The sequence below is a fragment of the Fusarium oxysporum genome, chromosome 4, assembly GCF_000149955.1.
Source record: "Fusarium oxysporum f. sp. lycopersici 4287 chromosome 4, whole genome shotgun sequence".
NCBI classification, from domain to species: domain Eukaryota; kingdom Fungi; phylum Ascomycota; class Sordariomycetes; order Hypocreales; family Nectriaceae; genus Fusarium; species Fusarium oxysporum.
Genome location: NC_030989.1, coordinates 1709807 through 1728899, shown reverse-complemented (window position 1 = coordinate 1728899; position 19093 = coordinate 1709807). Strand labels below are relative to the sequence as shown.

The 19093-nt window shown below is 48.5% G+C and overlaps 6 protein-coding genes across 15 annotated transcripts; 4 read left to right on the top strand and 2 right to left on the bottom strand.

Annotated features, from left to right (window-relative positions):
* Positions 1-428: 428 nt before the first annotated feature.
* On the top strand, positions 429-2708 carry FOXG_19554 (uncharacterized protein). Its single transcript, XM_018399791.1, has one exon. The coding sequence runs from the start codon at positions 2044-2046 to the stop codon at positions 2404-2406; it is 363 nt and encodes a 120-aa protein (XP_018243870.1). The 5' UTR covers positions 429-2043; the 3' UTR covers positions 2407-2708.
* Positions 2709-4554: 1846 nt separating this feature from the next.
* On the bottom strand, positions 4555-5332 carry FOXG_07976 (uncharacterized protein). Of its 2 annotated transcripts, XM_018386686.1 has the most exons (4): positions 5163-5332; positions 5002-5111; positions 4868-4949; positions 4555-4819 (listed from the first exon to the last, which is right to left on the bottom strand). In XM_018386686.1, the coding sequence occupies exons 1-4, from the start codon at positions 5163-5165 to the stop codon at positions 4799-4801; spliced, it is 216 nt and encodes a 71-aa protein (XP_018243868.1). In that variant the 5' UTR covers positions 5166-5332; the 3' UTR covers positions 4555-4798. The 2 variants fall into 2 exon arrangements, with proteins under 2 accessions (XP_018243868.1, XP_018243869.1); XM_018386687.1 differs by having other exon boundaries at positions 4622-4819; positions 4868-5111; positions 5163-5311.
* Positions 5333-5339: 7 nt separating this feature from the next.
* On the top strand, positions 5340-6636 carry FOXG_07975 (transcription initiation factor TFIID subunit 13). Its single transcript, XM_018386685.1, has 2 exons — positions 5340-5661; positions 5715-6636. Exons 1-2 carry the CDS (start codon positions 5601-5603, stop codon positions 6143-6145), a joined length of 492 nt encoding a protein of 163 aa, XP_018243867.1. The 5' UTR covers positions 5340-5600; the 3' UTR covers positions 6146-6636.
* Positions 6637-8231: 1595 nt separating this feature from the next.
* FOXG_07974 (uncharacterized protein) lies at positions 8232-10338 on the top strand (the record flags this gene model as incomplete). 3 transcript variants are annotated; one of them, XM_018386684.1, is made up of 3 exons in its annotated part: positions 8233-8579; positions 8629-8697; positions 8768-10158. In XM_018386684.1, exon 3 carries the CDS (start codon positions 8791-8793, stop codon positions 10156-10158), a length of 1368 nt encoding a protein of 455 aa, XP_018243866.1. In that variant the 5' UTR covers positions 8233-8579; positions 8629-8697; positions 8768-8790. The 3 variants fall into 3 exon arrangements, with proteins under 3 accessions (XP_018243864.1, XP_018243866.1, XP_018243865.1); XM_018386682.1 differs by having other exon boundaries at positions 8232-8579; positions 8631-10338; XM_018386683.1 differs by having other exon boundaries at positions 8233-8697.
* Positions 8645-13485, bottom strand: FOXG_07973 (uncharacterized protein). 7 transcript variants are annotated; one of them, XM_018386676.1, is made up of 9 exons: positions 13415-13485; positions 13153-13316; positions 13040-13063; positions 12735-12850; positions 12161-12633; positions 11815-12110; positions 11326-11763; positions 11020-11270; positions 10292-10969 (listed from the first exon to the last, which is right to left on the bottom strand). In XM_018386676.1, exons 2-9 carry the CDS (start codon positions 13243-13245, stop codon positions 10462-10464), a joined length of 2199 nt encoding a protein of 732 aa, XP_018243858.1. In that variant the 5' UTR covers positions 13246-13316; positions 13415-13485; the 3' UTR covers positions 10292-10461. The 7 variants fall into 7 exon arrangements, with proteins under 7 accessions (XP_018243857.1, XP_018243859.1, XP_018243860.1 ...); XM_018386675.1 differs by having other exon boundaries at positions 8645-10969; positions 13153-13455; XM_018386677.1 differs by having other exon boundaries at positions 8645-10969; positions 12167-12633; positions 13153-13433.
* Positions 13486-13659: 174 nt separating this feature from the next.
* FOXG_07972 (uncharacterized protein) lies at positions 13660-18607 on the top strand. The gene is made up of 3 exons (XM_018386674.1): positions 13660-14595; positions 14648-14835; positions 14889-18607. The coding sequence occupies exons 1-3, from the start codon at positions 14440-14442 to the stop codon at positions 18325-18327; spliced, it is 3783 nt and encodes a 1260-aa protein (XP_018243856.1). The 5' UTR covers positions 13660-14439; the 3' UTR covers positions 18328-18607.
* Positions 18608-19093: the final 486 nt, after the last annotated feature.

Genomic DNA, 19093 nt, shown 5'->3' with positions numbered 1-19093 from the left:
AGGCAAATCACATTCTCAATACCGCCATCATACTTACAATAAAAGCCCATGTGTATAATATCAAAGACGCAGGGAAACCCAACATCAACAAAAATAAACAAAGCAGGGTCAGACTTCCACTTGCCGAAGACGGATCGAGTCCCAGGAACATTCGACCCAAACAGGTCAGGGATAGCCAAACTTGGCCCGCCGATTCGTCCATCGATTCCAGGGGAGAATGGTCATTCGGGACCAATGGATTGCCTTGCCTACAGTAGCACTCAACATGCCACACTGCTCACGCCTGGAACAACTCCAAAAAGGGACGGCACAAGGGCTCACGGGCTCCACGCCAGGGACCATCCGTCATCGTCATCGCACTAGCACGCTCTTGGGCGGGCCACATAAAGATCCATCCACCGCCGCCGCTGATCTAGAAACGGACCAGAAGCGTGCATATTGCAGCGGAGTTGGAGTCGGGCACGACTAATGAGCTGCCCCAGCTTCGGCCGCTACGAATCAATCTGCAACTCATGCTGGCCCAGATGGCCCATTGACTGCGATTGTGAGCCAACAAAGCAATCCGAATGCTGACTGATGAGAGTGTAAAAATCATGGAACTTGTGGCAGTGTTTGGATTTGTGACGGCAATCCATCCTCAACCTCGGCCAGAAAGAATCTTTTCACGCAGACGGTATGCGCTTATGCCGCCAACCGCCGCCACCACGAATGCCGTGTCTTCTGGTTCTCTGTCAGGATCATTCTGGCTTCACTGCATGATTGCGCCTCGCCACGGGCAGGACGACATCGCTGCAGTATTGTTACGAGAAGAGTGAAGCATAGCACATGTTCTGTTCTATCATGATGACGGGCATAAGAGGGTCCGGGCGGTGAGTTGGGTCGACACAGACCGCTGTGAAATTGCAACGCAAGTCAGGTAGTCTCACATAACAGATAAAAACGCAAAGTTCGCCGAGGCGCTCAGTATGAGGTTATACGACCACAGCCTTCCTCGGTGCGAAAAGTGGCCAGCTTCATGGCGAAGGCATTTCACCAATCTCGGTCTCGCCAATTGGCCAGTATTATCTCTAGTGCATCCCAGCCTGGTGGTACTGCCCTTCTAGTATGGTACTAATCTGATCTATCCCTTCGATGTACAGACATGTTCCATGTGCGAACCCTCGTAATATGAACGGTGCACAGCAGCCTCGGCAGCACTGAATAATCCGCTTCATTGGCCTGGATTGGTGGATGTTTACAATCATATTGTTGGGACCTTGGGTAATAGCGAACCGAATGGTGAACAATGTCCAGGGCGGACAGGTTGTCAGGGTTAACCCACGCTTCGATCATCTAGTCAAGTCCCAGCGCCTATCAAGCTCTCCACGCGTACAGCCCTGGAAGTCCAGGAGCGTCGGATGGTTGTGGTGTCGTTGTGGTGTGTTTGGTAGGAGGATCTTGAGGACGGGCCCTCGTCGAGTCCTGGTCTGACAAGGGTGACCACGAAGCGTGCATCAGCTCAGACGTGAACATCGGTTCATTTCTCATCAGAATTATGTGCAAGCCCTGATTGTTGTTCAACGCCATAGTCTTTCGCAAACTGAGGCCCAGAGTCTTGGGCTTGGGCTCCTGTTTGCCCACACTACCAGGGTATTGAAATTTCTCTATGAGTCAGGATTGACAACAAGCAGAAAAGGCTCCATCATTTACAGCAAGAGCAACAACGAAAACATCATCGGTGTGGAACCACATCACCATCCGCCAGGACACGAAGTGGCCAACGCATCAATGCACCTATGTTTGAAGTACAGCCCAAAACTTGGCTGCAATGCTGCTCTGCCCAAGGTTACTGCAAAGCCATGAAAATGGATGGGATTCTTTCACCGCCGTAGCGATAGGTGCAGTGACATTCAGACTCTGGTGTAACAATTCGTGGCTGACTTGATCGCAACTTTCATTTTCCGCATACCACATATTGCCCACCCGACGGCAGGTTCATCAATGAGGTTTTCCGAATCAGCCGACTGAAAGAGTTCGAGGCCTGCATCACCAGCTGCACCACCAATGTTACAGCAATGTTCTATTCATTTCCACATCGCTAATCTGAAATCTAAAGCATGGCATTCGACGCCAAACTTGAATCGGAGATGCCGTCTCTTATTGGAATGCTCTTCGTGTGCGCAACTCTATTTATTCCATGGAGTAGATACAGTATTCAAATTTCTGACTAAGGCCCATCAGCTGCTTCGCCTCAATCCCTTGTTCAGCTCATTTTGTCCATGCGGTGGCATCCTGGTGTCCCATTCCGTCAGCCCAGCCCAGGTCGGAAACCACCATATCGGACATGGCGGGGATGCAATCAGCATAACCCCAACAAAAGTTACATCAGAATATTCTCGAGACCAGGGAAGGTTTCCTCCCGCCTAGGCATTAACGAATTACAATATATTTGATATACCTTATTCGATGGAAGTGGAAGAGATTGAGACGGCTTTCCAAGTAGTTGGGGTTGATGGTCGCGGGGAGGGAAAAATGACCATACACTACAAATATACTTCATAAAAGGTTGTTTGTTTGTTTCTTTCCTCATTGTTACGGGTCTAGCGAAACCCAAAATTGTAGGCCACCTACGTACTGAGAACCAGACCTGGCGGAGCGGGATAGGCAATAGTGCTATGCAAGGCAAAGAACTCTCCGTCTACTAACCCTCAAGCCAGCGACTCATTGATCCTTGGCTGGGTGTGTTCGTACTCTCAAACCAGCAGGTATGCTGGCTAACGTCGGTTCCCTAGCCCACAATGATCAAGAGAGGCAGTCAGGCAGTGAGGGATGCAGGGCGATGAGACCAAAAACGATGGGATGAGTTTAAGTCAAGGACATGTTGCCACCTTGTCCCAGCACCTGTCCCTGCTTGAAGAGAAGAAGAAGCCCTCCCTCCCAGTAAGTGTCTTATCACCGTCTCGAATCACCTTAACTTCGCCTTGCATACGCTGTGTCCGCGTCCATCCAAATGGTTAATTGTATACACCAACCACATCAAGCGTCCTTTCCGTTGACTCTTTCCTTATCCCCGTCGACTCGCTTCGTATATGTGTGCCATGTCCCCCTTTTTCTGTAGTTGGGGGTCTCCTAGGCCTACACTTGAAGGCGCTTAGCTTTCAAGACTGGAGTTTCATTGCGAAGACAATGTGCTGGTTTCACCTCGCAACCGAATTGCAGCTCATTTTACGAATTGAGTAGGTGGTGTTGCAGCGAGTCAGACTGGGGGGACCACCTCAAGCTTCAGGCCGAGTTCGGGGCTAGAAGCTCGGGGCCGGAGCAGATCCACGGCACGGCAATAGTGGTGGTATTATTAACCCTAGGGCCAAGCCTCGCGGACAAGGAGCGGCGGAAGGCCGCATTTCGGCATGGCATGGTTTTGTATGGGAGGTTTTGATACTCGGTCGGTCAGCACACCACTTATTGATTCCCTTTGTTATGCGGGATGTCTAGGTCGTGTATGGATGTGTACGACCGTGCTCGGTGTGCAATCGTATTAATGCAAGAGTTACGCCTCTGTCGCACGCATATGACGGCGTTGGGCGTTGCTAATGACTGACTACGGGCAGTACTATCTTGATCATTGATGGTGATCAACTTTGCAAGCTGCAAGTGTGTGTGTGTGTCATGGCGGCGTAGGATGGCAGGATGGTAACGTCTCATTACCTGTGTCTTAGGACTATGCATCTGGCTTGGATCATTGTTGTTATTTCAGCATGCCATACCAGTCCAATGCGCAGTGATCTGATTGCTCCTCACTCTGAGAACAACAATTCCAACATGTCTGAAGGAATCCCAACAAATTGGCCCTTGGCCTAACATTGCAGTACCTCAATCTGACACTGAAAGCTTACCCTTATCCAACCCCGGATTCACATTGTTACCTCTCTTTTCTTTTTCTACGCCAATCACATACATGTTTGCTTTTGATTGAATGGTCTAGAGTAATGGTCGACGAGCAACACTGGGCCAGATACGAAAACAGCGGCTCAGTGGTATGCATGTTGCAACTCTCGTCACTGCCGATGTGACATCCTTGATCAACATGCAGATGGAATGAGCAGCGTGTGGCTTCTTTTCGTTCTCCTTTTTGTACCATTGCGCTGGTACATGGGCTTGGTTTCTTTTTGTCGTTATTTTTGTGTAACAGTGTAAGACCAACCACTGGAGTTCCTAGTACGAGCCACCACAGCCCATCAAGCCACAAAGACAGATTGGTCTGTTTTCTTTGATACCAATACCGTCCGTGTCCTCTAATATGACCAGATTGCCATGCCTATGGTAATAGCGTTTGTGATATCTGAGATTTAAGCCGTTGGCAAACAATTTGGGCCGCGCATAATTCGAGAGTGGAGGTTATGTGGCATCAAAGGTACCTCAAGTGACGAGCCTGTCGAGTTGCAACCCTTTCCAGATATTATCACATTTCGTGTCACTTTTGTGGTACTTCCTGCAATACTCTCCTAAGGAGATCTGACCAAACACATCAGGGACTTGAATCAAAGTTTCCTCCCGTGTTTCACAGATTAACTGTCTGTGTGACAAGCCTTGGGCGTGTGGTGTGACGCAAGCATATACCGGGACGGGATTACTCAAAGACTCTCTCAGGGTATGTTTTGCGAAAGAGAAACGGGGAAATTATTTCATGATCTTGATATGAAGTTTAGTACACTTGGTAAACGGCGCCAACACTCCCACCCGGTTGTCACCTCTTCCGATCCAACTCCTGACCAGTCGTGATATCTTTAAAAACAAAAACGTGACATTAACGGCAGTGTGCTTAGTTGAGGAGGATGGAAACCTGAATATGGTCAGCTCTTTCAAAATCATCTGGAGCAGTATAACGTACAGCCATGAGGACACAGCATATACTTATGTATGGACTCAGTCTTTCGCCTATCCTCGCGCATTTCCAGAAGATGCCCATGAATCTAGTGTTATTAGCCCCGTCTCCACGATAACGGCGTGAGTCGCATTTCGTACCCGTTCTTATTTCGATCCATGATGCCAGGTGTAAAGTGGTGAACGTATGCGCTCGTGCATATAAGCAGCAGGAGGACGAGTAGGAGAGATTGGAAGTTGAAGAGGGCGGACTAGAGTGACTGTTAGTGCGTTGATTCACCGTTGAAGAGCACAGCGCATACCATTTTGACGCCTCGATAAACTATTCCTATGATGGAGAGGTATTGAGATCGTATACCTCGTTCGTAGACTTCGATGTCAAGCTCAACGTTGCCTTCTCACATGCGACGACAGGCTGTGCTTAGGGGTAAAGATTCGCCGGAGCCGCGACGTGTTTCCAACGGATTCAACCTCAAGGGGTGACGTACCTGGGAATAACCCCCACAGAGCTGCGGACCCCACTAAACACCCCCCAGATTGAGCCTCCAGCTGTCGCAAGGCTGCGCTGAGCTGAGCGCATGATTCTTTCTGGTATTTTCAACTACATGTCTATCGCGAGGCTGCGAAACCTCGATTGTCAGAAGCGATCTTATTGAAACCTTTATCTCTCGAACCAGATCTCTATTCTTTTTTGTTCATTACATGCTTCAAGCGCGTAGGCGCAAGTAACCACATTCATCATGGAGCCTCGAGCGCGTGCCGGCAAGAATGTCGGCAAGATGAACTTCAGCCATGCAGAGTGTACGTCTTCTCCCGTTCGCTCTCAAGATCTTCGTTTGCTGATCCTATACCAGTGGCACAGCTACTCTACGCACACGGCGATGTTCAGAACCCACTCCCAGAAACCGTGCGGGTACTCGACGAAATCCTCACAGATTTCATGCAATCCATCGCCTTCGAGGCGACACGAGCAGCTAATTACTCAGGCCGCCAAAAGATCAAATACGAAGACTTTGAGTTCGCGTTCCGTAAGAATCCCGCGTTCCTGGGCAAAGTTCAAGAAGTATTCGAGAAGCAAAAAGAGATCAAGAAGGCTCGTGAGATTTTGCGCGATGGCGAGGATGAGATCATGAAGGATGCTGCGGATGAAGAGAAGAAGCGAGAAAAATCCGATACAAGGACGGGAGGAGCAGTAGGAGTCGCGACGTCAAGGGTCGAGGAGGAGTTGGGTGAAGCTGACGATGATGCTGAAGCGGAGCTCGATGCGTTGGGTAAGAAGCGTTGAAAGAAATTGAGTAGAGCCGGGCTCTTACGATTGGCGTCCTACCACTTGATTCTATTTCGGCGTTCTACAGAGATATTGGTATGGGTTGGGAAGGCGTTTAGAGTATGCTATTGTGGATTGGGTTGGAGTTACAGCCAGGGACCAAGCAAAGGCACATCCTAATAAATCAAAGGAATCCCATGCTGTCGGATGCATTGCATTGTAACAATCGAAACCCTATGGCATATTCATGTCTCAGAGTCTATAGGCACTGAATATTGAGGTTTTGATCATCGACGCTACATCCAAGTCTCGGACAAGTAGCTGCCGTACCAAGTCGAAGTCCTGGTCCATTGTGATATTAGTTGACATACGTATAAGCGAATGACTGGATCTGAAGTACAATTTAGGGAGATTGTATTCCCGAGGGATGTATATGAACTTTCTTACCATGCAGCGCTGATGCTAGCAATCGGCGGTCATGCGGGAGAATCACATCTTTGACGGGGCCACAGTAGCCCGCAAGAACCATTATATGAGTACCAGTTGTGGCGTCGTATATATATACATTTTAGTAATCTGGGAGATAATACTTATATCTGGCGAGAATGAAACAGTGGTTGATGTATGAGCCTGCAAGGGCGCCGGTTCAGTGCCCGCTTCAAAGATCGATATCAGTGGCATCCTTCTCGAAATCAACAATTTCCGGGGCTTGGTTGGAGAGGTGTCGTAATTGCGAGTCTGAAGTGTGATGCTGTTTGGGACCACTCACGAAGATTCAACGTACGAACCAGAGTCTCGAATGCAATGACTGCGGGCAAGAGTTGTTTGAGAAGGAAAAGGTCCCGCCCTGATGAGAAATCGACGGGAAAGAGAGGTATAAATACTATGGAAAGGCGACTGCCGACTGGCTTGTAAGTGCTGCATCCAATGGGACACACATACTAAAGGTCTACAGGTATTCAGCGATCCATGGCCTCAGGGTTGACCTCAGTATGGGGCCATATTAGGCTTCTTAATCTCCTAGATATCCTACCTCGACTTGAATGCTATATGTGCAACGCACCCACCTGCAACATAGTGTGCTGGTTCTGCATAGTCCACTTATGCATAGGTAGTCTTTCTCTCCCCAAGCCAAAAGTCGCACATTGGCTTTTGAAGCAGTGATATCATTTATGAGACTACATGATAATGTCATCGATGAAATCAAGAAGGGAGGGGAGTGACGGCGATAATGGCGGTATAGCGAGATGAGTTGGAGCACCCGAAAAATGCAGTTGCTGATTGAACTCTTGATTCACTTGGCCCAGGAGAATTGCCAAGAATATGGTAGTATGTCTGATGAAGCTGGAACTCATTGCCTTCATATTTTTCAAGTCAGCTGCAGTGTTGTTCGTCGAAAATAAGGCTGAGGCTCAGAGCCTGTAGCCGAATCAACAAGTCGGCCAAAGACCTCAAGAGCAGGAGAAGGCTCTTCTTGAACTTTGCGTCCTGATTTGATATTCGGAAGTATCATGAGAACTCACCATCCTGTATCTCCTCTCATGATGACACTGGATGACTCCACTCTTGATTCCAGTGGATTAACTAGTAGCTTTATGGCGATGATGGGACTGCCTTAGATGTCAAACAGTTGGCTAAGCTGAATCGATTTGAAGATCCGCAGCATATCTTTTGTAACTGTAACTGCCGTAGTCGTCCCATCAATTCCGGTCATGGCTCATTTTGTACAGACTAAACAGTCTCAAAGCTGATACTTGGGCGCTGCACCTGTTGAATTGTCTACCATTTGTATATTCTCGTTGAGGGTGACTGGGATCTTGGGAGGATTGGGTGGTTAGTAACCAAGGTGGATTGACATGCTGTCCACGATCGAGGCAGAGTTTACCTATCCTTTAATGATTAGTGAGTAGTTAGAACGGAAATGAATACGATATGGGAGATTATTCCCGGACCTATTATCGCTTCCACCCGTTGAGCCCATTTCACTGGACCCCAACATCTTCATTCTCGGCCGACTTAACCGATACCGAAATCGGGGCAAGATAGGGCGCAATTTTTCTAGTTGCAGAGCCAAGACGATGCAAGTGGTGGCCAAGTCACATCAGCATCTTCTAAGCGCCCACCCGCTGACTTTTGAGGCCCTCGCCACTCAAGACTCTTCTCTTTTTGCTCGCGTGCCTCAGCAATTCTACCGGTTTTGCTCTTTCTAACTGATGATGCACAAAACGAAAGAGTTCTCAATAATATTGAGAACTAACGGGTGCCTGAAAACGACTGATACTCACTCAGCTTAGACCGTCCAAACAAGAGGCTCCCTTTCGTCATCAAGGGTCTTGAAGAGTTGCCTACCGGGGTCTAGTAGTAAACTCCACCCCCACTGCGAGAGACTTCCTCTTGTTGGCTCATCGGTTGGTTAATGTGAGAGAAGAGAGCAATAGAGGATCCATGATCGGTGGGTTTCGGCTGCGGGGTGGTTGGTTATCAATGGCTGACGCTCAAAGAGTCGTCGATCCGGAGCTTTTTCCCTACCCACCTATTTGTAACAAAACATTTCTATTCGCTTCTCAACTGTAACTTTGCTCTTTCTTCTTACTGTGCCGTATCTCGTCATTGACTGATCGTGACAACCTCATGGACTAGAAGTAGCTTTATTATCTTACACAATGAATCCAACTCCTCCGCCGTATGAGGAGGTTCCTCAGAGCAAATTGTTGCCTGGGGATACCCATGAATCACATCAGCATTTGTTACCACCTTCGCCATCACTAAACCTCTTGTCTTCAAAGGTTGATAGTTCGAGTTTTGATGACTTCCGCCGAATGTCATCGAGTCCATCTCCTTGCCCCTCGCCAATACCTCTAAGACATTTCTCGCAGCAAGGATTCGATTTACCAGCCGAAACTCCACCGTCGAAATGGAGGCAGTTCTGGATAAAGAATAAGCCCGCTGCCTACGTTGCTCTATCGCAATTCTTCGGGGCACTGATGAATCTCAGTGCTCGTCTAGTCGAACTCGAAGGCGACGGCATGCATCCCGTTCAGGCCCTACTTATGAGACACTCCATCACAGCACTATTCTGTTCGGCTTATATGTGGTGGAATAAAACCCCCGACTTTCCCTTTGGAAAGAAGGAGATTCGATGGCTGTTGTGGTTGCGAGGAGCAAGTGGTTTCTGGGGTATTTTTGGCGTTTGGTATTCGATGATGTATATCTCACTCGCTGATGCTACTGTTATCACATTCTTGGCTCCTGGTGTTGCAGGCTTTATTTGCTGGTTTGCTCTTCGTGAGCCTTTCACTAGAATCGAGCAACTGGCCACGTTGGTTGCTCTTCTAGGTGTTGTACTAATTGCTCGACCTGCCTCACTATTCTCGGGCTCTGACGATGACAACTCGAGTACCGAGCCGCCCGAATCTAGTGGTATACCAGGTATTGACCATGAAGCCACCCCTGAAGAACGCTTGATAGCTGTTGGTATAGCCCTTTTGGGTGTTTTAGGAGCAGCTGGCGCCTTCACGACCCTCCGAACCATCGGGAAACGAGCACATCCTCTCATCTCAGTCAACTATTTTGGTATCATCTCGACTTTCATCGCTCTATCCATGCTCATCTTTGCCCCTATCCTCGATATCCAGCAACCAGGTTTACGATGGGTTACCCCGACCACAGTCAAGCAATGGGTACTCCTGCTTCCCCTGGGTGTTCTGGGTTTCATCATGCAGTATCTTCTCACGGCAGGCCTCGGGGCCGACAAGTCAAACCGTGCTAATTCCATGGTGTACACACACATGCTTTTCGCCGCAAGCTTCGATCGATGGGTCTTTGGACACAGAATGGACTTCATTAGTGGCGCAGGATGTACTCTTATTCTAGGAAGTGCTATTGGTGTCGTCATGCTGAAGAAACCACCAGCTGCAAAACAGCCTTTGGATGATGTTGAGAGACATGGAAATTTGGAGGGTGAAATGGAGGGCTCTCCCATGCTTGTGCCCGATTCAGGGGCGTCCGAGGAACTGAGGCTTTCGAGATAAAAGTTGAAAAATCGTTTGAATATTTGTATACATCGCTTAGACTGTCCGAAATGTTTACGTTGGACCGTTACACCTCAATAAGAAGCGCCACACTCTATTTTGACTTTTGAAATGAGTCTGCTCAACTCTATTGTAGGACTTTCTTGATTAGCGAGACAAGGATGAATCAGGTGCGATTGCGGGACTGGCTCCTATGCTCGGTTTATGCCGAACCCATCTGGGTTGGCATTGTATTTATAGTCTCCAGAATGGATGAACGTGACTTTCTATTAACTCATTATTTGTCCGAACCCTTATTTTCTTTCACTGAGGGAATGTGAAACTGGGCTCCTCCAGCAACTCCATCATTTGCTGACTACTATTGAACCATTCACCAAGTTGCGCCGTGTTACCCATCCACATCATCGTGTTTGCTCCTCTCTGGCCATCGGCACCATCAAGCATACTCATATCCCCGAGAGGTTGTGAGAATGCATCAGCCTGACTAGGGTCCATGTGCGTCGATTGTTGAACCCCGTTGTTCAGACCTGCTGGTGGAAATCCGAGAGCGGCGAGATAGTTGTTAAGTTCAGCGCTGGCCTGTGTTTGGTCGGCTGGAGGAGTACTTGTCCGGAACTCTATGTATCGGAGTGCTACTGTATAGAGGACCTGGAACAGACGATATGTCTTCGCCGCTGCATCTGATAATTGAATGGTCGTCTCAAGAGATGTGCAGAAGCTATGCAGACGAGCGAGGTCCGTCTGGTCCTGGGTCTCAATGACTTGACAGAACACAACGATGAAAGGAATGAAAGGGGCAAATAGCAGTGTCCTATTCATGTCAGCATTATCTCAAGATACCATGTAAGTATATGTGCTCACCAATGGACGTAAGAAGGAAAATAGACAGTATTATCCCGCCCCAAGAGATCCATGCAATCTTGATGGCGATGTAGTGTTGCACGTGCCGCCTCAATACACTCTGGAATAAATGTCACTTTGGAGTTGGGCGGCGCAGGCGTAGCTCGATAGATCAGAGTCAGAAGTGAAAGTCGAAGAACATCATCAGAGATGAGAATAAAATCGAAGAAGTACTCCCCAAGATTCGTCTTGACTTCCTTTTCGCGGGATTTCTGCAGAGCACACGTTAGAGGCTGAAATATCGAACATCCCGGTTCGGGTTCTCACACTCAGCTCCTTACTCCTCCTCGAGATATCCTTCAGATCGTTCACGAGCTTTTGAGCACGGAATCTCCTCACATCATCGGACTGTGTCATAGAGTCTGGGCTGTATAGTAGCTCATATATGTGTCCTTGACACCGAGCTGTAGCGACCCAGAGGCAAATGAAGGCTGAAAGGGGCGTAGCATTAGGAGGGTTCGAGGTAAGAAGGGGTACGGTGACATCCCAGTCTTGAATAGTAGAAGCCCTGCCGAGCCTGAGGGAGAGACTCTTGTCTATAAAGTATGTGTTCCAAAATAGAAACTGTTTGCGCTGAGCCTCGCGCGGCTTGTCATTCTTCATGGTTGATATCCGGTGATAACCTAGAGTCTGGCATAGTTCGGAGGCTTTACATGATAAAGTCCATGAGAGTGATGGTTTTGAGATCTCAATAGCATAAAATGCCTAAAAGTCTGTGAGTATATGGTATCAAAAGAAATATCAAGGATGCCATACTCCAAGAAGAAGGGCAGAAATCATGTTTGAGGTTGCAGGCAGATGAAAAGGCAAATTTGCCAACGCCGTTTCGGTGTTTTCGCGAAGTGTTTTCATGTAGCCCTCGCACTCTTCTTGCTCTTTTGCGTCTGTCGTACGCTGCTGGCGATCCATGAACATATACATCAGGCCAACATTCACAAGGATGAAATCGGCCTCTGAGACATCTTCTGAGAAGTACACATGAAGACACATGCCCGAGAAGCTTTCCATAGAAAAGAACTCCCTTATCCAGGCAGACACTTCTGAGTTCTCAGCTGAAGTTGGTTAGTTCAAGATGGCGAAAGAGGGGACCCAGATCACTGACTCTCACATTCTCGTATCAAGGCAACGGCTGTTTGAATTGGAGGTAGCTCGTTGTTCTTTAGACTTGGGCGTGGTAGTTGCCTAGCATGGGGATACGACATCTCCGTGGCAGCCGTCTGTTGTTTCAGAGAGCTGACGATGTGATGTAGTGAATCCAAGGTCTCACGTAGCTCAAGACTAGCACCCTGTAAAGACTCTGTACCAACAGCATTTTTTAGGAATTCGTTTGCAAATTCACCATGAGCAGCCAAGGAAGATTCTCCTTCGATAACCGGGCTGTCTGCAGTTTGCTGAGCGAGGTGCCCATAGGGTGTTGAGCTCGAGGCCTGAGCTGGTGATTGGCGGGGAACATCAGAGCTGGGCATGTGATTCTGATTGGATTGGGTGCTTGTAGATGACATGTTCATCTTCATATCACGCATGAGCTCGGTGAGGGCCTCAAGACGACGGTCAATGATGTCGATCTTTCTCTCACTACATGGTTGTTTGGCCGTCAGTACGGTTTCCTTTTTGGTGCAAACCAAAGCAGCGAGTGGTCGGATAGTATCAAAAGCAATAGATCCGGGGCAACTTACTATTGGGCTGAGAGAAGGATCCTGGTTCTCTTCTCCTTTGGGCGAGTATCATGGTGTGTACACGGAATCTTGGCATGAATGCAATGAGAGCAGGGCGAGTTTCTATCGCAGCGGATCTACATAGATTGATGTTACTATTTAGCTATAGTTGTTGGGCTGAGTGAAATAATCTCAAGTGAGAGCTAGGACCATGTTGAGGATGGCTTCCACTCTTCACCCCAGCCTCTGTGGCTAGTGGCCTTTAATGACTGGAGCATTGAGGGAGTGATATGCATAAGAGATTGATTAGATTGATATGTACATACCTTGCGAGTTCGGCATGCATCGCACTAAGATTAAGCAGTGTTAGTGACGAGGACGTGGGGATAGAGACAGGACAGGACAGGACAGGACAAGGCTTCAGGGTCTGTGTACTGACTGCTCGTCGAATGGCCAGATTAGAAGGGTTCTGGGGCCCATCAGATCCTTCATCAGGACCATCGTCCAACTGGGCCCGAGAATCTTCAGCCATGAGGTTAAATACGGGGATCACGGGCACAGTTTGTTTGTGTGGATGACAGGCTCCAGACAGGGAATACACAGCTGAGTGAGGGGTCAGATACAGACAAGATGCAATGAAACAATGCCACAGAGGAAAATGTTTATGGTAAAAGTCACGCACTACAAGCGACCTAACTCACATGGCGTTTTGAGCGAGACTGACACGACTCACACCGAAGTCTCGAGAGGTTCAACGGAACGCGCGGGGTCCGGAAGAATAGAGACCGTTGAAGATGGGATCCGGATGTGGAGACTCGAGTTTGCGGCTCCCGAGAACACCGTAAATCCGAAAGAGCCAATAGGAAGAGAGAATGTCTCGGGGCAAGGATCTCCATTCAGATGGAAGCTATGATCATGGTCTCATCTAATCTCTGAGTTGATAAAGTTTAAGTTGCCATCTCAAGGTACGTGAAGACATTTGCGTAATTTGATGATGCAGTCTCACTTGGGAAATAATGCTGTGAAATATCAAGATCTATGTTCAAGCGTTTATGATGAGTTGAACCCTTTTGATATTAAGCCAAGACTTCAGCCATGAGATGAGGCATGTGTCCGGCATGATTTCCGAAAAGACCCTGGTTCAAATGAATGCATGGCATGCATGTTACCTCAATGGATGAATGGACTGCCTCGAGAGAAATGAGATGGTGGAAAATTAACTTACATATGAGAAGAAAATAAGGAACTACCTGCCAATGGCCTCTTATTCAACAACAGTATCAAATACAGACAACTCAGCAAATACGTAAACTCTTCCCTCAACCTCCGTGATCGCATCGATGATTTTCGTCTAGATATCCATTATCAATCAGTGACCCACTTGGACCACTTTACATGCGGATCTGATAAAAAAACACAAGCTAAAATGCCAAGGATCACCATTCGTTGCCGTCTAAATCTGGTCTACCCTCACTCCACCCCCCGGGTTCATCTCTCAAAAGTTCTCGGGTGGTATTTTCTTCAAAAGCACGCTATTCCCTTGGTAAAAGTCATGGTCTCTTCCCTCTCCTTTCTGGTTCCGTCAATCTATTTCTTTCTTTAAGCAGGGCTTATAGCCTGAATATACTGGCCTGATTCTTTGACTTTATATCAAAGCGCCAGATCACACGAGTTCACTTCTTTTAGGCGTCAGGATCGCCTGGTGCAATTTGTGCGGCAGACCACCATGGCTCCCAGCATTAACGAAAAGGAAAATGAAAAGGTCGCAGGTGGCAGCGATGCGACCTCAACTCCTGAGGATGCTGTTGTCAACGCCGAGGGCGGCGATGCTCCCAGTGCTGGAGAAGAGGGAGAAATTGAGGGTTCTTGGGGTGACTACAAGGTGATAAACAGCAATACAAACCCGTGGAAAATACCATACTAACACTCTAAAGCGTATCCTCACATATGCAGGTCCCACAGAGTATTTAATGCAAGGCATTGCTCTCGCCGCTGCCATAGGTTCAGGTGCCGGTATCGCTCTCCAGAACCTCATCTTTGGACAGTTCATCACCACAATTACCGACTTTACTTCTGGAGATTCTCAGCCTAGCAAGTTCCGAAAAGAAGTTGCTGACCTAGCGTGAGTCCTTCAGAGCCATATCCCATACAATTCTCTCCTAACGTTCAAACAAGACTCTACTTTGTGTACCTTGGCATTGGTCGATTCGTTCTCTCCTACATCTGGAACGTCTTCCTCACCTACTCCTCTTACCGTATTGTACGCAACATTCGAAAGGAGTACCTTCGCGCGGCTCTTCGACAAGAGGTTGCCTACTATGACTTCGGAAGCGGCGGTTCCATCGCTACGCAGGCTACCTCCAACGGCCGCTTGATTCAGACCGGCATCGCTGAGAAACTTGGTCTTTTCTTTCAGGGCATCGCTGCCTTCCTCACTGCCTTCATTGTCGCTTTCGTCGTGCAGTGGAAGCTTACTCTGATCTGCTTATGTATTGCTCCGGCAACCATCATCGTCATGACTGTTGTTGCTACGATGGAAGCTGTTCACGAAGTCAAGATCCTCGAGATTCACGGCCAAGCCAACTCGCTCGCTGAGGGTATCCTCGCCAGCGTGCGCACTGTTCACGCCTTTGAGATGCGAGCTAGACTCGTCGACAAGTTTGATAAACACCTCGAGGAAGCTCACACCGTTGGAAAGAAGATCTCCATTCTCTTTGGTCTCATGTTCTCTGCCGATTACACCATCATCTACCTCGGTTTCGGACTCGCTTTCTGGCAGGGTGTGCGTATGCTCTCAACTGGCGAAATCAAAAGCTCGGGTGTCATCTTCACGGTTCTCCTCTCCGTTGTCATTGCGGCTGTTCAGTTGACCCAGCTCACCCCGTACACTATCGACTTCAGCCGTGCCATGTCTGGTGCAGCACAGCTTTTCACTCTCATCGACCGAGCATCAGCTATCGACCCCCTTTCCAAGGATGGCGAGACACCATCCGAGACAGTTGGACATGTCGAGCTTGAGAATGTTTCGTTTGCCTATCCCACCAGACCTGGTGTCACTGTGCTAGAAGACTTCTCTCTTAACGTCCCCGCTGGTAAAGTCACGGCACTAGTAGGTCAATCAGGATCAGGCAAGAGCACTATTGTTGGTCTGATTGAGCGGTGGTACAACCCCAAATCTGGTACTATCAAACTGGACGGTCGTCCCATTGATAAGCTTAACCTCAACTGGCTCCGCCGAAACGTCCGTCTCGTCCAGCAAGAGCCTGTTCTCTTTGAGGGTTCTGTTTTCGACAACATTAAGCACGGTTTAGTTGGTACTGAGTGGGAGAATTCACCTGCTGAACAACAGATGGAACGAATCCAGGAGGCTGCCAAGATGGCTTTTGCTCACAATTTCATCATGGAACTTCCAGAAGGTTACAACACACAAATCGGGCAACGAGGTGGACTTCTCTCTGGTGGTCAGAAACAGCGTGTTGCTATTGCTCGCAGTGTCGTATCGCAGCCCAAGGTTCTTCTTCTTGACGAGGCTACAAGCGCTCTTGATCCTCACGCCGAGAGTGTCGTTCAGCAAGCACTCGACAAAGCATCTGAAGGCCGCACTACCATCGTTATCGCTCACAAGCTCGCCACCATTCGCAAAGCTGATAACATCGTCGTCATGTCCAAGGGTTCTATCATCGAACAGGGCTCTCACGAGTCCCTAATTGCTCAAGATGGTGCTTACGCTAAACTCGTCAAGATTCAGAACCTTGCAGTTGAGAATGACCCCAATAATGTTTCGACTGACGAAGAAGAGGAAGTTGCCCCTGAAGGAGACAAGGAAGAGCTCGGTCTTAGCAAGACGGTTACCCAATACGAAACCCACGTCCAGGAGCGTCTCGAAGCTGGCAAGGAGCTTGGCAACTATGACAACCACAAACAAATGGGCATCTTTTATGTCGTTTATCGTCTCATTCGTGAGAGCCCAGAGGTTGCTTGGTCGTATTTCTTTGTTCTTGCGGGTTGTTTAGGAGCTGTTGCAGCATTCCCCGGTCAGGCCATTCTGCTTGCGCACGTTGTCGAGGTCTTCACCCTCACTGGTGACAGGATGAGAGACCGCGGCGATTTCTACGCAAGCATGTTCATCGTTCTCGCAGCCGGTTTGTTGGTGTCGTACTTTGCTCTTGGCTATGCTACCAACACCATCGCTCAGTTCCTCAGCCACAAACTTCGCAAGCAGAGTCTCCGGGATATGCTTCGTCAAGACCTCCAGTTCTTTGACCGCAAGGAAAACAGCACTGGTGCTCTGGCCAGTCGCGTTGACTCCAATCCTCAATCGATCCTCGAGCTGATGGGCTTTAACGTGGCACTCATCCTCATTGCTATTCTCAACCTGGCTGCCTGCAGTCTCTTGGCTATAATTCACAGCTGGAAGTTGGGTCTGGTGGTCGTTTGCGCTGGCCTTCCTCCTTTGGTCAGCTCCGGTTACTTCAAGATTCGCCTCGACGCCAAACTGGACCGGGATACCTCGAAACGATACTCTACTAGCGCTTCAATTGCTTCCGAGGCTATCACTGCCATTCGAACCGTTTCTTCTCTGGCCATTGAGGAGTCAGTCTTGGACAAGTATGTTGATGAGCTGAATCAAGCCGTTACTGGATCAAAGAACGACCTTTTCCGTATCATGATCTTCTTTGCTCTGACTCAATCAATTGAGTATTGGTTTCAAGCTCTTGGTTTCTGGTATGGCTGCCGTCTTCTTTCATATGGCGACATCTCCATGTACAATTTCTTTGTCGCTTTCTTGGGAGTCTTCTACTCTGGTCAGGCTTCTGCTCAGCTCTTCCAATTCTCAACCAGTATCACCAAGGGAGTCAACGCTGCCAACTACATATTCTGGCTCAATCAGCTCCAGCCCAGCGTCCAAGAAACACCTGAGAATCGAGATAACGGTCCCAAGTCTGGAGGCCCGGTTGTTTTGGATGATGTCCGATTCTCGTACCCTCTTCGACCTCACGCCCCCGTTCTCCGCGGCATCGACTTAGATGTCAAGCCTGGACAATTTGTCGCGCTTGTTGGCGCGTCAGGCTGTGGAAAGTCAACTATGATAGCTATGCTTGAACGTTTCTATGATCCGTCAAGCGGCACAATCAGCATTGCTAACTCAGCACTTCCCACTCTCAACCCTCGCCTCTACCGTCGCATCATTGGTCTGGTTCAACAAGAGCCAACTCTTTTCCAGGGCACGATACGAGAGAATATTGCTCTTGGTGTCGATGATCCAGAGACCGAGGGTAAGGACCTTGCCACTTCGGTTCCTGACAAGCGGATTGAGGCAGCCCTCCGCGCAGCCAATGCATGGGACTTCGTCTCGTCTTTGCCCGAAGGTCTCGATACACAGGCTGGCTCAAACGGCGCGCAACTGTCTGGAGGACAGAGACAGCGAATCGCCATTGCCCGAGCCCTTATCCGTAATCCCAAAGGTCCTTTCTCCTTGATGAAGCTACAAGTGCTCTTGACACTGAGAGCGAGAAAATTGTACAAGGCGCGTTGCCAGAAAGCAGCGAAAGGAAGGAGACCGCATTTACCATTGCCGTTGCTCATCGCTTTGAGCACAATCCAGGGACGCTGACAAGATTTGTGTTTTCTTGGGTGGCAAAATCACAGAGGCGGGAACTCATCAAGAGCTGCTTGCTCAGGGCGGATTGTATCGAAAGATGTGTGAGGCACAGGCTCTGGACAGTTAGACGTGCTTTATGTGTTTGGACTTGAGGACTAAAAGTTATAATCGTTAATGATAGCATAGATAATACCCTTCAACATTGATTCATTAAAAATATAGTGGTCACTCAACCCCTCCAGGGTAGCCTCAGTAACCCAATGGATGGAATTGGAAATTGCCATGATTAGATATCTGTTGCCTTGGCCGCGGTAAGGAATGAGCCAAGACTACGCCCAGGGGTTACACTCCCAGCCGTGTCCAGGGGATGACCTTGTTGTGAAGCAAATTTGATCGTATCTGCTCATCAGATGTTCAATCAAAGGCGAAAGATTTAGGTCTAGATTCCAGTCGTTGATGGGGAAGTCAGTCAGACGAGGGGCGGATAATCCACGGCTTGATATGGTCATAGACTAGGGGACTCGAGCGAGCTCCAGCACACCATGCAAGGTGCATACTTGACTGAAAGAAAACAGTACTAGGGATGAAGCTTCTAAAATGGACTGCTATTCCATAATGATAAATGATAATATTAAGGAAACTCAAGAAATAATAAAAAAATACTCAGGGATATCCTAAACTCTATGCCTCATAAATCTGAAAGTAATGCAAATATCCAACTATATCGCATCAATTGAGGACCTCTTAGTACAGAAATCCATCATCATCTTGCGGCGCC

Coding starts and splice junctions, on each gene's coding strand:
- FOXG_07972 (XM_018386674.1), top strand. CDS start 14,440: ATGGCTCCCAGCATTAACGAAAAGGAAAATGAAAAGGTCGCAGGTGGC. Junction 14,596..14,647: donor GTTCTTGGGGTGACTACAAG/GTGATAAACAGC, acceptor AACACTCTAAAG/CGTATCCTCACATATGCAGG. Junction 14,836..14,888: donor AAAGAAGTTGCTGACCTAGC/GTGAGTCCTTCA, acceptor CGTTCAAACAAG/ACTCTACTTTGTGTACCTTG.
- FOXG_07973 (XM_018386676.1), bottom strand. CDS start 13,245: ATGGCTGAAGATTCTCGGGCCCAGTTGGACGATGGTCCTGATGAAGGA. Junction 12,851..13,039: donor ATGCATGCCGAACTCGCAAG/GTATGTACATAT, acceptor CAATCTATGTAG/ATCCGCTGCGATAGAAACTC. Junction 10,970..11,019: donor TTTCCTTCTTACGTCCATTG/GTGAGCACATAT, acceptor TGACATGAATAG/GACACTGCTATTTGCCCCTT.
- FOXG_19554 (XM_018399791.1), top strand. CDS start 2,044: ATGTTACAGCAATGTTCTATTCATTTCCACATCGCTAATCTGAAATCT.
- FOXG_07976 (XM_018386686.1), bottom strand. Junction 4,950..5,001: donor ATGGATCGAAATAAGAACGG/GTACGAAATGCG, acceptor TAATAACACTAG/ATTCATGGGCATCTTCTGGA. Junction 4,820..4,867: donor TATGCTGTGTCCTCATGGCT/GTACGTTATACT, acceptor GACCATATTCAG/GTTTCCATCCTCCTCAACTA.
- FOXG_07975 (XM_018386685.1), top strand. CDS start 5,601: ATGGAGCCTCGAGCGCGTGCCGGCAAGAATGTCGGCAAGATGAACTTC. Junction 5,662..5,714: donor GAACTTCAGCCATGCAGAGT/GTACGTCTTCTC, acceptor ATCCTATACCAG/TGGCACAGCTACTCTACGCA.